This window comes from Chlamydomonas reinhardtii, chromosome 12 (genome assembly GCF_000002595.2).
Source record: "Chlamydomonas reinhardtii strain CC-503 cw92 mt+ chromosome 12, whole genome shotgun sequence".
NCBI lineage: Eukaryota > Viridiplantae > Chlorophyta > Chlorophyceae > Chlamydomonadales > Chlamydomonadaceae > Chlamydomonas > Chlamydomonas reinhardtii.
The window spans coordinates 4,709,404-4,722,168 of NC_057015.1; the positions used below are offsets into that span (position 1 = coordinate 4,709,404).

The following is a 12,765-nucleotide window of genomic DNA, read 5'->3' on the forward strand; positions in this document are numbered from 1 at the left end:
ACGGGGCTATCAGTCCGAAGCAGCACCGCTTGCAGCAAACACAACGCATCACATTTTGCTCTTCGCCAGGTATAACGCTTGAATAGCTTCGGGTAGATCCTAGGTCAAGCTGTCCCAAATTCAAACTTGACTTCAGCTGGTCACACGTCCGCACTTACTACAGTAATACTTAACAGTTTTAGTTGGCAACTGGTTCGATTGGACTCTCTGGGCGGCCTGGGCGCAGCAATGTCAAGAATGGACAAGCGAAAGACATGCCGAAAGACACGCGAGCGACTCCACGACGTCCTTCCATGCACACACGGTAAGGAAGATTGATGCAAACATGCCTGGAGGTTTGGGGGCAAGGGGTGTGGGGTGGGGGTTGCCAGCAACCCAGGCCTCGGGAATGTCGAAAATGGACTGGCATGCCAGCAGACCTGCGTAGGTTTCCACGCGCTTCCCTGCGCACAGCACGAGGCAGACATGATGGGAACTTGGCTCGGGATAGGGGGTCGCGGGCGCCGAGGGGGGCCGGCGGAAGGAACAGGCAGCCAAGAGTTTGGGATTTGCTTGTCACGGGCTTGTCACGGGTCAGCGATCTTGTCCCCACGCTGCGTAACAGCTCGCGACGCTTCAGACTTGCTGCAATTCCAGTTGCTTTTAACATGCTTACATGCTTGCTGTTGGTCCGGGTCGACACCCACATCCCCAACGTATGCAGCAGCATCAACGCACGCCTGCGCGGGGCGTCTTGCAGCACGTCCGCGTGGCCACTCCAACCGTCTAGTTTGTAGGAGACTGCACCGTCGGACATGGCGCCATCGGCCGTGTTCTGCGAGAGCGAGGAGCTCCTCCATGCGCTCTACTGTTTCCCGCATCGCGAGGCTGCGCGGCCTCAGACTGCCGCAGATGCAGCATCTCTGTCCGGCCTCTTCTTCAAGTTTGTACAGCAGGTGCACAAGCGCAAGCACACCGCTTGGGAACGGAAGGATGGGTTCGCCTGTGACAGCGCGCGCCCAACGCCAACCTCGTGCGCCTCCCTGCAGATGCTGCCATCTGGGTCTGGGGCGGCTGGTGGCTGGGCGGATCAGGAAGACGCGGCATCTCTAGCGGCAACAGCCTGGTACCTGGAGTCGGGCCTGGTGACCTGGTTTCCAGAGTTCGGCTGCGCGGTCCTTGCCCGGGGGGCGCTGGCACTTGCAGATGGGGACGACGGCGCTGGCGACCTGCGCGCACAGCCCGGCCAACTGTCTCTCCACGTGTTAGCGCTGGACGAGTGGCGGTTCACGCTCCACAGGTGCGCATGTACCTGCTGTGGTTCATGTTTCCACTATGTGCGTGCTTGCTTGTCTTTCGTCCAGTACCGGCAGCCGATCCACGCACGTGCCCTGCCTCTCTACCTACCCATGCAGCTCCCCAAGCGGCGCATTTCAGCACACAGCCATGAGCACTGCCCGGCTCGGTGGAGTGCTGTTCATGCCATGTGGAGGCACCTGCCCACCGTCGGCCCTCACCCGCGTCATTGGGAACGTGCGCGACATCATTCACCGGAGCCAGGACGCCAAGATCAGGAGCAACGAGAAGGGCTTTCAGCGCACCCCCGCCTTCATCCACGCCGCCGTCCTGGATGCCTTAGCGCTGGAGGTGGCTGGCGGCGGTGGCACCACCGGCACTGGCAGTTGGAAGAAGACAGTCGCTCGGGGCGGCACCACGGATGTGGGTCAGCACACCGGCGGCGACACGGTGCGGAACACGTGTTGGCCGCTGGTGCAAGCGACCATCCAGGTGAGAACATGAGCTACTCGTATGCATATGGGCTCCAGATTTTCATGTTCGGCAGTTGCCGCGCTGCTTCAAGCATGCGCCAACTAGAGGTGCCAAGGGGTTACGGAAGGATTGGATGGGTTTTATGGTAGGGTGGCGGGGTATTACAGCCAGGAACCTCTTTAGAAACGCTTTCCCAGGGTGGAGGCTTGACACTTCTCCTCGTTACGTACCGCGTCCTTGCAGGTCTCCTTGCTGCGCATGGGCGTGTGCGGCCCCCACCAGCAGCCCAACCTGTTGTTCCGCCGCGCCATGGCCCACATGGACCTGTGGCTGCTGCGCCGCCAGGTGCAGTGCATGGACAGCCCCAGCGCCGCCACGCCGGTCGCGCTCACGGCGACCATGCACATGCTGCAGGCCACTGCCGCCAAGGCCGCGAACCTGGCGGCGGAGGGCGAGGACGTGTCGACCTTTGAGAAGGCGTGCCAGTCAGTGCGGCAGTCGCTGGAGGCAGTCGCGTCGGAACGGGCTTGGAAGGCAGCGGAGCAGCACTGCGTACCGCCCGCAGGCTCGGAAGCTGCGCTCGGCGAGTTGCTGTGGCCTAGAGGTACGCTGCCAGGGCTACCGCCAGCTCAGCTGGCAGCTGGTGGGCTGGAGGCTGCTAAGCAGCGGGAGAGTGCCAACCTGGGCACAGTGCCGCTGCTGGAGCCCGGCGCGTCCTTCCAGAAGGTACTGGGGATGCTGCAGGAGCCGCTGTGGGTGCAGCCCTCGGGCGACGCGGCGGCTCAGCTCGTGTTGCGATCGGTTGAGCATGACTTGTTTGCGCGCGTGACCCAGCTGGCGACGGGACGCAATGGAGGCAGCAGCAGCCACACTGCGCAGATGTCCGATGCCGACCTGTCTGCGCTGACGGCGGTGGTGGACAGCTACCGCGACGCGCTGCACAGCTTCCTGCGGACGGCGGCGGCGCAGTCGGTGATGCAGTGCGAGCTGCGCAGCCGCGAGGTGCTGGTGGTATGGTGCGCCTACTGTCTGGCGCACAATGCTGAAGCGCGGCGGCATGGACTGGTGCGGGAGTACCAGCCTGCGCTGCAGTTTGCCGACCTGCGGCACTTGGTGCTGTCGGACAGGCGGGCGGTGGACGCGCTGCTGGCGGTGGCGGCCTACCTGCACAAGCAGCAGCAGTGCGGTGGGCCGCTGCTGTTCTCGCTGCGGGATGGCGGCAGCGGCACATTTCGCTTCGCAGAGCGCTTTGCCGCCGCAGATGGCCACCTTCAACAGATCCTTGTGAGCGAGAGGCAGGATGCGGACCGGCGACAGAGCGCCCACTGGGACAAGGTGCAGCAGCAGAAACGTGATCTGCAGCAGGCTCGGCAGCAGCTGGCGGCCCTGAAAGCGGCGGAAACATGCTTGCATGAGCACTTGGTGAAGCACGATCAGGAAACGACCTATCTGCAGCAAGTACAACAACAGCTGGCGGCCCTGGAGATGACGCAGGGGAGATTGTGTTGGCAGCTTGCACAGCACGATCGGGACAAAACATATCTGCAGCAAGCTCAGCAGGAGCTGGCGGCCGTGAGAAAGACGGAGCAGAGCTTGCGTGAGCAGCTTTCAGGAGCTGTTGAAACCACCTGTGTGTGGCAGCGTCAAAACCAGCGCGCCACGATTGCCCGCAACATCAGCACCAACGCCTCCCAGCAGAACCAGTGCAACTATGAGATCGCCAGGCTGGAGAAGCCGCCTGAGGCCGTGCTGCAGCCGCTGCCTGCAGCCGACGGCCTGGCGCGGCAGTGGCTGTTCTTCCTGCACATGCCGCCTGCCTTCCGGCGCCTCGCACGCCTCAGCTTCCTGGCGCAGCAGGTGCTGCTGCCGCGGCCCCTTGGCGCCTGGAGCCCAGAGCTGGCAGCTGTGCAGAAAGCTGTGACGGTGCAGCAGCCACACACATCCGCAGTCCAGTACTACAACCAGCGCCGCAGCTGCCGCACATACTTATCCTCTGCCGGTCATCAGCTGGCAGACGGACAAGACGGCTGCGTCAAGTTGTATGCGGACGGCCAGCTTCCCAGCCACGTTGGCCCCGCAAGCATCGAGCTGTACACCTCTCCGGCCGACGGCGTGTGGCATCCGGACTCCCTGCGGCCCAGCATGCTGTGGGGCGGCAGCGGCAGCACCGCCGACAGCGGCAGCGGCCTCCCGTCGTACTTCAACCCGTTCGCGGCCGTGAACGAGAACACCATTGAGGAATTCTTCACGGAGCGGCTGCCGGACAGCGCGGCGGCGCTGCAGTGGGCGGCGCACCAGCGCATCTCGGCGCAGGCCACACCGCCCGAGCGCAGCAACTGGGCACTGGCGGGCCAAGGTGTGTCACCAGACGTAGACAGGGCAGGTGCCTGCGGGTAAACACTACGGTACTGCTGGGCGCTTGAACCTACGACAGCTGTAAGGTTCACGGTTAGTTGCGGAGCCATGTAAGCCTGCCCATGCCCCCTATCCTGTGCCTGCAGACGCCTGCCCGGCGGAGCTGCTGTCCAAGGCCGCCTTCCTGCAGTTCGGCCGCATGCGCGCCTACCCGCTGCAGCAGCTGCGAAACCTGTGCGAGGTGCTGCGGCGGCAGGACCAGGCGCTGCCGCTTACCGAGCCGGCGGTGCAGGTCCTGCTGCGTCAGCTGCTGTTTCATGTCGGCGCCTTGACCATCGACAGCAACATCAGCACTGATGGCGCCCGGCCACAGCTGATTTGGCGCACGGGCTGGGAGCAGCCCGGGGACGTGCTTGACACGCTGTGCTCGGAGCTGGGGGCCCTCGCCGACACCCTGGACGGCAAGGTGCGCGACCACGACGCCATCCTGCTGTTGGGCGAGATGGCGGCGTACCTGGCGGACTGGCACTCGCCATGCAGCGCCGTGGCGCGCCGCTTTGCCGCGATCGCCATGCTTGAGGCGGACCGGATGCAGGTGGAGCTGGATGCAGCTGCGGGGCTGGCGGCAGACGATCGGCGCGTGTCAGAGCTGCTGGCGCGGCTGGTGCGCTGGCGGGTGATGGCACTGTTATGCTACGGCGCCGGACCGCTGTCGCCCGCTGCTGCCGGCCGCGGCGCACGGCAGCAGCAGAGCAAGGACGCAGCCACAATGGTGCGCCTGATGGTGCAGGTCTGCCACGGCCTGACGTTTCAGACGGACAGGGCCATGCAGCAGGAGCTAGAGCTTCTGCGCACTCGTGCGCACAACGTCATGGCGTCCCGCGTGCAGCGCCTTGGGGAGCTGCTCACATCTGAGGATCTCACGGCGGCAGTGGCGAGCGTATTGGAGCGCACGCCTGACTCGCTGCTCTGGCAGCGCCTCAGTCAAGCGCAGCAGCTCACAGCCTGCTACCGGGCTGAGGGCGCGGACGGGCGGCTCTACTCCATCAACATCCTGGACGGGACTGTGCTCTTCGACGGGTGGCCGCCCAGCCGGCTGCCCAAGGACATTACTCAGCATCCGCTGTACAAACGCACCTTCGGCAACTTCAACTTCGAGGTCGCATTCACCGGCGGGGCAAGCTCGGCAAGTCAGGGCGGCGGTGCGGTGGTGCTACAGACGCTGCGCAAGGTGCGGGGCCGGCGCTACGACTTCCGCCTTTGCGCCGCAGCAGGTGGCAAGCAGCAGCAACTCGTGATCACGGAGATGGACGTGGAACACGGGGACGAGCGGCTCGAGCTGCTGGACGCGGGGCCGGACAGCAGCTGCGAGGGGTGGGGCGAGCAGCTGCCGGTGAGGCTGCGGGAGCTGCACAGCCACTGGCTGAGCCGGCAGCGCGGCGTGCTGGTGTTGCGGCCTCGCAGTTTCCAAGAGCATGACTGCATGTACGTCATCACGTGCATGTCAATTAAAAGCAGTGGCAGCGTAGGAGGAAGCCTCCCAGTGCCCGTTAACACGGCCACACAGTGTGCGTACAGTTGCTGGCGTGTGCCGCGGCACTCGCAGTCGTGGCTCTGGCGGCAGCTGCTTCTTGCGGCGCCACCACTGCTGGTGGACCGCCTAGTGCTGCCGCAGGGCTCTAAGCTAGTGGACAACATCCTGGCCAAATTTGAGGAGCCGCGCTTCATCCATACCTTCCTCAGCGTCTCCAGCGAGGTTTCATTCGAGCTGCCGCGCTGCGGCCTGGAATTCAGCATGCAGAGGAAGCGGCCGGGATCTTTTTTTTGGGGTGGCGGCGATGCCTGCTGCCAGCTCATCTCACGCAACTACACTGGCTATCGCTTGCGGCGGTTACAGCTGCTTGCGGAGTGCTGCGGCGTGAGTGGCTCCGCGGCAGGGGCGTGTGGCGACAACGGCAGCAACAGTAGCAGCAATGCTGCAGCTGCAGCCGCGCGAGGCATCTACACGCTGCCTGAGTTCCGACAGTACCTGGTCCTGGAGCGTATCCCGCAGCCTGCGGTGGCGTCCATGGGAGGTCAGCGCGCAGACGTGCTGGTGCTCGTGCCGGCGGGCGCAGTGCAAAGCAGCCTGTGGGAGGAAGGCAGCGGTGGAAAGGTAGCAGTCAGCGTCACCCTCCCCTCTGGCAGCCAGGCAAGCGTCAACTTCCACTGCTACGAAGTTCACGGGCGTTTCGGCCACCTGCGTGCGCCCAACCGCCTGGCGCGGCTGCAGCTGGCGGCGTTGTACGCCGCCACCTCCACGCTGCTGCCGGAGCCGGGCAGTCGCTGCACCGGGGCCCAGATGGCCATGGAGCTGCTGCGGCAGTGCTGGAGCACCCGGCCGCTTGAGGCGGCTGAGGCGGAACAGCTGGCGGCGGTGGGGCGCTTAGGCGGGCACCTGGCGCCTGGGTTGCATTTGCTGGCACATGACCTCGCGGCCAGTGCCGTGCAGCTCGCGCACCTGCATGCGGTGCCGGCGGACAAACCTGCGGCGGCTGCAGCCGACGGCCCAGGCGCTGCCGGCGGTGGGGACATTGCTGCCCGCTTTGATGCGCAAGACACCGCCATCATGCCCCGGCTGTGTGCCGACCATGCTCAAGCCTACGAGGAGCTGCAGAGGTCCGCACACGCCGCCCTACCGCCTGGCTGGGGCGCACACCCGCGGCTGCTGCTGACGCCCGTGGAGGAGGAGCGGACTGTGGGTGTGCACGTGCCTCGTGAACCCCTGCCCGCGTGGCATCGGTTGCGCCAGTTCGAGGCCATTGCTGCGCTTGGCGAGGCCCTGCCGCTGGCAGTTAGCTATGTGGAGGATACGGAGGCAGAGCTGCAGGACTTGCTACTGCCGCCGGCACCCGCAGTGGATGGCGCCAGCAGCCAGGCGATGCCGCCCTACCCGCTTTCAGCGGCGGCTCGTGTGCGTCAACGGCGGCACCTTGAGGCGGAGATGCACGCTGAGCTGGAGGACAGCTGGAACGCCCACCATTTGCAGCGGGACCTTGCGACGTACAGCGTCAAGCCCGGGTGCCTGGACCGCGTGCGGGCAATGCAGGCAAGTACGGTAGTGCTAGCATCCAGGACGGCGGCCCTGTTGTGCGCAGCCTTTGTCATTGACCACCGTTTGCGGCTGAGTACACCCCTGCTCGTGCGTTTCCGCTGCTGCAGGCTACGACAAGCCGCCACCGCCGCAACCTGGAGGCCCACCTGCTGCACCAGCTAATGCATGTGCCCGAGTCTGTGGGCTGCCATGGAGCCAGCATCCGCTTGCTGCGCGCCGCAGCCACCGCTCCCGCAGCCGGGCCCCTCGACCTGGCCCGTGTGGCGGTGCGCCCAGAGCTCGTCAATGAGTTCAACCCCTTCCTATCGCCGGAAGCGGCGCAGGAGCTGCAGCGGCGGGTGCGGTTGTGGCTGAGGCTGTGTGTGCTGGAGGACAGGCTCGGGCGAATCGTGGCGCTGGCGGCGGCGCGGAGGGCGGAAGGCGACTGCCTGCCACAACTGGTGCAGGTGCGCAGGGGAGACGGCTTGATGTGTTCTAATCTTGTGCTGCACGACATAAACGTATTCTACGCCAATCCGCTTGTTTGCAGGAGCTGAGCGTGCACCGCACGTGGGACGCGGCGGCGCACCCCGAGTGGCTGGTGTTCGAGGTGGAGTCGCAGCTGCAGATCCGGCCGCAGCAGCACACCGTGGCCCGCATGCTGATGGAGGGCGGTGACGGGCCCATCGCGCAGCTCAACATGGGCGAGGGCAAGACGCGCGTCATCCTGCCCATGCTGCTGCTGGCGCTGGCGGACGGAAAGCGGGTGGTGAGTCCCTACCAGCTCACCTGTACAACGCACATGCAAATACTTGCCTGATACATGAGGCTAACCCACGCTTGCATCCTCAGGTGTCGCTGACGTTCCTGTCCACGCTGCTGGATGAGGCCTACGCCTACCTACACGGGGCGCTGTGTGCGGGCGTGCTGGGCCGCAAGCTGTTCACGATGCCCTTCCAACGCGACATCGAGCTGACACCGGCGCGTGCCATGCGCATGCGTGCAGCCCTGGCGCACTGCATGCGAGTAAGTGGCCGGCCACCGTGCCGTGCAGAGTTCAGCTTGAATATACTTGCACGTGTAAGAAACGCCCACCAACATCCGATCCAGTATCAGCACTTGTCTACCTGCGTGCCCTCAGGAGCGCGGTGTGCTGCTGCTTGCACCGGAGCACCGCCTGTCGCTGGAGCTCAAGTGGAAGGAGTACCTGCTGCAGCTGCGGCAGGCATCGGTGCCAGCAGCTGCAGGCACGGGCAGTAACGGCGGCGACGTGGAGGCGCTGCTAGCCGCTGTGCTCAAGACGCCGGTCCTCAGCATCCTGGACGAGAGCGACGAGCTGCTGCACCACAGGTGCGAAGTAGTCCTTGATTTGGCACGTATGGGCACGACACTGGTGTAAACCTCACAACTCGACGGAGCGTTGACTGCTGACTTCGTCTGCTGTTGCAACAGGTTCCAGCTCATCTATGCGTGCGGCGGCAGGGTTCCCCTGGTGTCCTTCGAGGCCCGCACCGGCGCCATGCGGGCCGTGCTGGGTGCTGTGGCCCAGCTCGCCAACAGCGGCCAGCTGCAACTCCCGCACTCCACTCGGGTCCTGGAGCCGCCGCCTGCTGTGGACCCTACCGACGCAGAATGCTCCGTGGGCTCTGCTGCTGTTCCGGCGGGCGCGTTCTGCGGCCTGCGGCTGCTGCCGGGCCCGGACCTGGAGGCCGCACTGCCCGCCTTCCACCATCAGCTGGCGCGTCACGTGCTGGACCACCCGCCCTTCGAATTCCAGAAGCTGACGAAGCTCCTGGACGAGGGTTCAAAGGTCGGTGCATGGCTTGCGCTGCCGTTTCTGTTGCTGCCTGGTGGTTGATTGTGCGGTACCTGCAGAGCCGCCCGAACCCCTGGTACCGCCCATGCGTGTGCACAGGTGCGGGTCATGACCTGCATCACTGACGCGGACACGGATGCGGAGACTGCGTTGGGCGCGGAGTTGCTTGACAAGCTGGCTGGCGGGGTGCTGCACTCGTTTGTGCTGGCGCTGCGCGGGCTGCTGGGCTGCGGCCTCCTGCGGCACGGGCTGACGCTGCGGCACAACGTCGAGTATGGCATAGACAGGTACGGTGCACCCTCAGGGCCTCGGGCTATGTCACGCTGAAGAGTAACATGGCAACTCCACCTGCCCTTGCCGAGTAAAGCGTGTGCTCACAAAATGCCTGTCTGCAGACGCACGGCCGCTGCTGGTGTCCGCACGCGCATGGCCGTGCCGTACCGTGCCGCGCACACGCCCTCGGAGCGCTCCGAGTTCGCGCAGCCCGACGTGTCGCTGCTGCTGACGCACCTGGCCTACCGCTATGATGGGCTGACCCTGCCCGAGTTCACTGCCGCGGTGGAACGGCTGCTGCACGGGCTGGGCAAGGAGGCGGCTGCCGACCACTACCGGGAGTGGCTGGTGCTGTCGGCTGAGAGCATCCCGAAGGGTGAGTTTGTAGCATGCCGAAATGCGCTCCTGCCCAATCAAAGCTCGGCCCGACTCATGGACATGATGCGTAATCGTTTCGCTCGCGCTTTTTCTGTGGCCTCGTGAAACTGCAGAGGAGCTGTCTCGCTTCAAGGATGTGAACCAGCTGGACGCCAGCAGCGGCTCCCAGATGGCGGCCATGCACCGCCACCTGCGCCGCAACACCGCTGTGGTGGACTTCTGGCTGCGCTTCTGTGTGCTGCCGGCCGAGACGCGGCAGTACCCGCAGCGGCTTGGCGCGAGTGCCTGGGACCTGGCGGCGGCAGGTGGCCGCGTCATGGGCTTCAGCGGCACCAACGACAACTACCGGCTGCTGCCGCTGCGTGTGCGCCAGGCGGCGGCGGAGGACCCTGCGCTGAAGGCCACCAACGGCAAGATGCTGTCCGTCCTCCTGCAGAACACCCACGGCTTCCACACGCTGCCGCCCGCGGAGGTGAGCGCCAGCAGCTCGCTCTGCTAGGATCATTTGCAGAGACAGGCGTTACGGCATTGTTTGCGAGGTGGAATCTGTTGCAGATGTCTCTCTCATTTCTGCGAGCCTGTGCCCTTGCTTGTCGCAACAGGACGCTGGCGGCGTGGCGGTATGGCAGTCCCTCCTGCAGATGGCCCTGGACAAGTCGGCACACGCGCTGATCGACTGCGGAGCTCTGCTGGCGGGCACAACCAACAGGTGGGCAACGGACTGGGCAACGGACTGCTGGCGAGGCATCCAGCTCGTGCTCCATACTAAGTGGACAAGCAATCAAGGCCCTTGCCAACCTGCTGATAATCGCCATATTTGCGCCTGTCCCTCTGCGCACACAGGCATGCCGCGGAGTTCCTGCTCGCCGATCCGCGCCTGCAGCAGCTCGGCTTCCGGGGCGTCACATTCTACGCCGAGAGGGAGCGCGGCTGGGCGGTGCTGGAGCTCACCGGCCGCTGCCTGCCCCGCTCCAGCTCGCCGCTGCAGGAGCACGAGACGTTTGTTATCTATGATGAGGCGCGCTGCCGCGGCGCGGACCTGAAGCTGAAGCGGAATGCGGTAGCGTTGCTCACGCTGGGGCCGCGCGTGTGCAAGGACAAGCTCATGCAGGCGGCGGGGCGGCTGCGGCAGCTTGGCCGAGGCCAGGCACTCCGCTTTGCTGCGACGGCCGACATTGCTGCCCGCGTGACATTGCTGCCCGCGTGGCTGAGTGCCCGCGTGACATTGCTGCCCGCGTGGCTGAGTACCCGCGTGACATTGCTGCCCCCGTGGCTGAGTACTGCGGCTCCCGCATCAGCCGGCGGTACAGCCAGCAGTGCTGCTGGCGCGTGCCCTCGCGCAGTCGACGTGCTGGCGTGGGTGATGGGCAACACCGTGGACGCCAACCTGCACGGCGTGGCGCTGTGGGCAGCGCAGGGGCTGCAGTTTGCGACCGCGCTGGGCGCTCCGCAGCTCTCCCTGCAGGAGGAGGTGCTGGGGCTGGAGGAGCTTTATGCGGGGAGCAAGGCGCCACGCCCGGTGGTGGCGGTGGTGGCGGCGGCGGCAGCCAAGCAGCTGCGTTGGCGTCAGAAGCAGTGCGGCTCATCAGCAGGCGGCACGGCAGCCGGAGGACGGCGGATGTACACAGCGGCAGAGCTGATGGTTGAGATCCAGGACCTGGCGGCACGCTACGGCGAGGGCCACACCGTGCGTGCCGGCAGCGGCGCGGACGACACGTGTGAGCGGGAGCTGGAGCTGGAGCAGGAAGAGGAAGAGGAGCAGGAGCAGGAACGGCAGGTTCCCAAGCAGCGGCCCGCGCCGGAGGCAGACTGGTCATCGTACAGGTGTATCAACTCCTCAACTATGGACCAACTCACATCCGAAACACGCTGTAGGCTGCTGCCACTCCGCGATGCGGTGACCCGGCTGGACAGCCAGGACCCGGCGCAGCCCATGGCGGCCCTGCCCTGGTCGGACAAGGTGTACGTCAGCCACAACTACCTGCACGCCATTGCGGGGCTGCCGCCGGGCCAGCCGCTGAACGAGTACCTGCGGCCGGTGGGCTGGCTGCTGGTGCTCAAGCGCGGCGAGGTGCTGCTGCTGTCGGAGCGCGAGGCAGACCAGCTGCTGGCAGCGACCTGGGCCGATGCACCGGCCGCGAAGGGCACCACCAGCTTCCGCCACCGCCTGGTGCGCTACCTCGCGGACACCGCCTCGAAGCGGGGCCCACTGCTCGTGAGCCAGGCGTACGCGTGGCAGGCGGCGGCGGTGTCCTCGGCCACGCGGCCGCTGCTCGTCACCGACCTGGGTTTGACGACGGCCGGCATTGTGCAGGACGCCGCGGACGCGTGGGCTGAGCTACGGCGGCGGCTGGGTGTTCGGGAGCTGGTAAGCGTGCGGGTGTTTGCCGGCGAGACCTCGTACCGGGTCACGCGACTTGCAGGTGCCAACGGCACCGCAGCCAGCAGCGGTTCAGCAGCCACGGCAGCAGTTGAGGCGGAGCTGCAGCGGCTGGTGGCGGGGCGGCGGCCGCAGGTGCAGCAGCTACTGGTGATGCGCGGCCGTCAGTCGCAGATGGCGCGCAGTGACCTGGAGAAGGCGGTGGAGGGGCTGCAGCTGCAACTGTAGAGAGGGGTTGCGTATGCGCACCCCCGACGGCTGGCGCGGATTGATGGGGCTTGCGGCGGGGCTGGACGGTTAAGTTGTGGTTTGGTGAACTGACGTGGAGGGCTTGAACCTGAATGCCAAACAGATTAAGGGTTAGTGGCACTCCATTGTGCATGTTGCGTATGCAAGTGGTGGAACAAGGGATGCTCGGTACGCATTGGAAAGTGGCTGGTGCGGCGATGCAGGGTTGTTTGCGGGGCTGGACAGCAAGGCTGTTGTGAAGGGCAGCCTGTGAGTGCCAGTTGAGCGCGGTAGGCTTGGCTGCGAAGAGGTATCGTTGCAGACACGTTGCCTACGTTGCTGAAGCCAACTATGGATTAGAGCTGTCGCTCGGCTGATCGAGAGAATGGTTGATTGTTGGATAAACGTAGTGACTCAATGCCACAGTGCGGCACTGGAAAGCGATTGTGCACTTTACAGCACCTGAAAACGTGTCCGGAATTAGCACCTGCTGGGGTGGCAGCCGAGGACCGT

General features: G+C 65.4%; 1 protein-coding gene across 1 annotated transcript; it reads left to right on the forward strand.

Moving 5' to 3' along the window:
* Positions 1–71: 71 nt before the first annotated feature.
* On the forward strand, positions 72–12,763 carry CHLRE_12g523600v5 (uncharacterized protein). The gene is made up of 16 exons (XM_043068415.1): positions 72–304; positions 704–935; positions 1,029–1,279; positions 1,395–1,767; positions 1,993–4,105; positions 4,251–7,192; positions 7,306–7,644; positions 7,728–7,946; positions 8,030–8,203; positions 8,319–8,527; positions 8,630–8,987; positions 9,093–9,280; positions 9,389–9,642; positions 9,758–10,116; positions 10,247–10,353; positions 10,488–12,763. The coding sequence occupies exons 2-16, from the start codon at positions 795–797 to the stop codon at positions 12,250–12,252; spliced, it is 9,792 nt and encodes a 3,263-aa protein (XP_042918510.1). The 5' UTR covers positions 72–304; positions 704–794; the 3' UTR covers positions 12,253–12,763.
* The last annotated feature ends 2 nt before the right edge of the window (positions 12,764–12,765 follow it).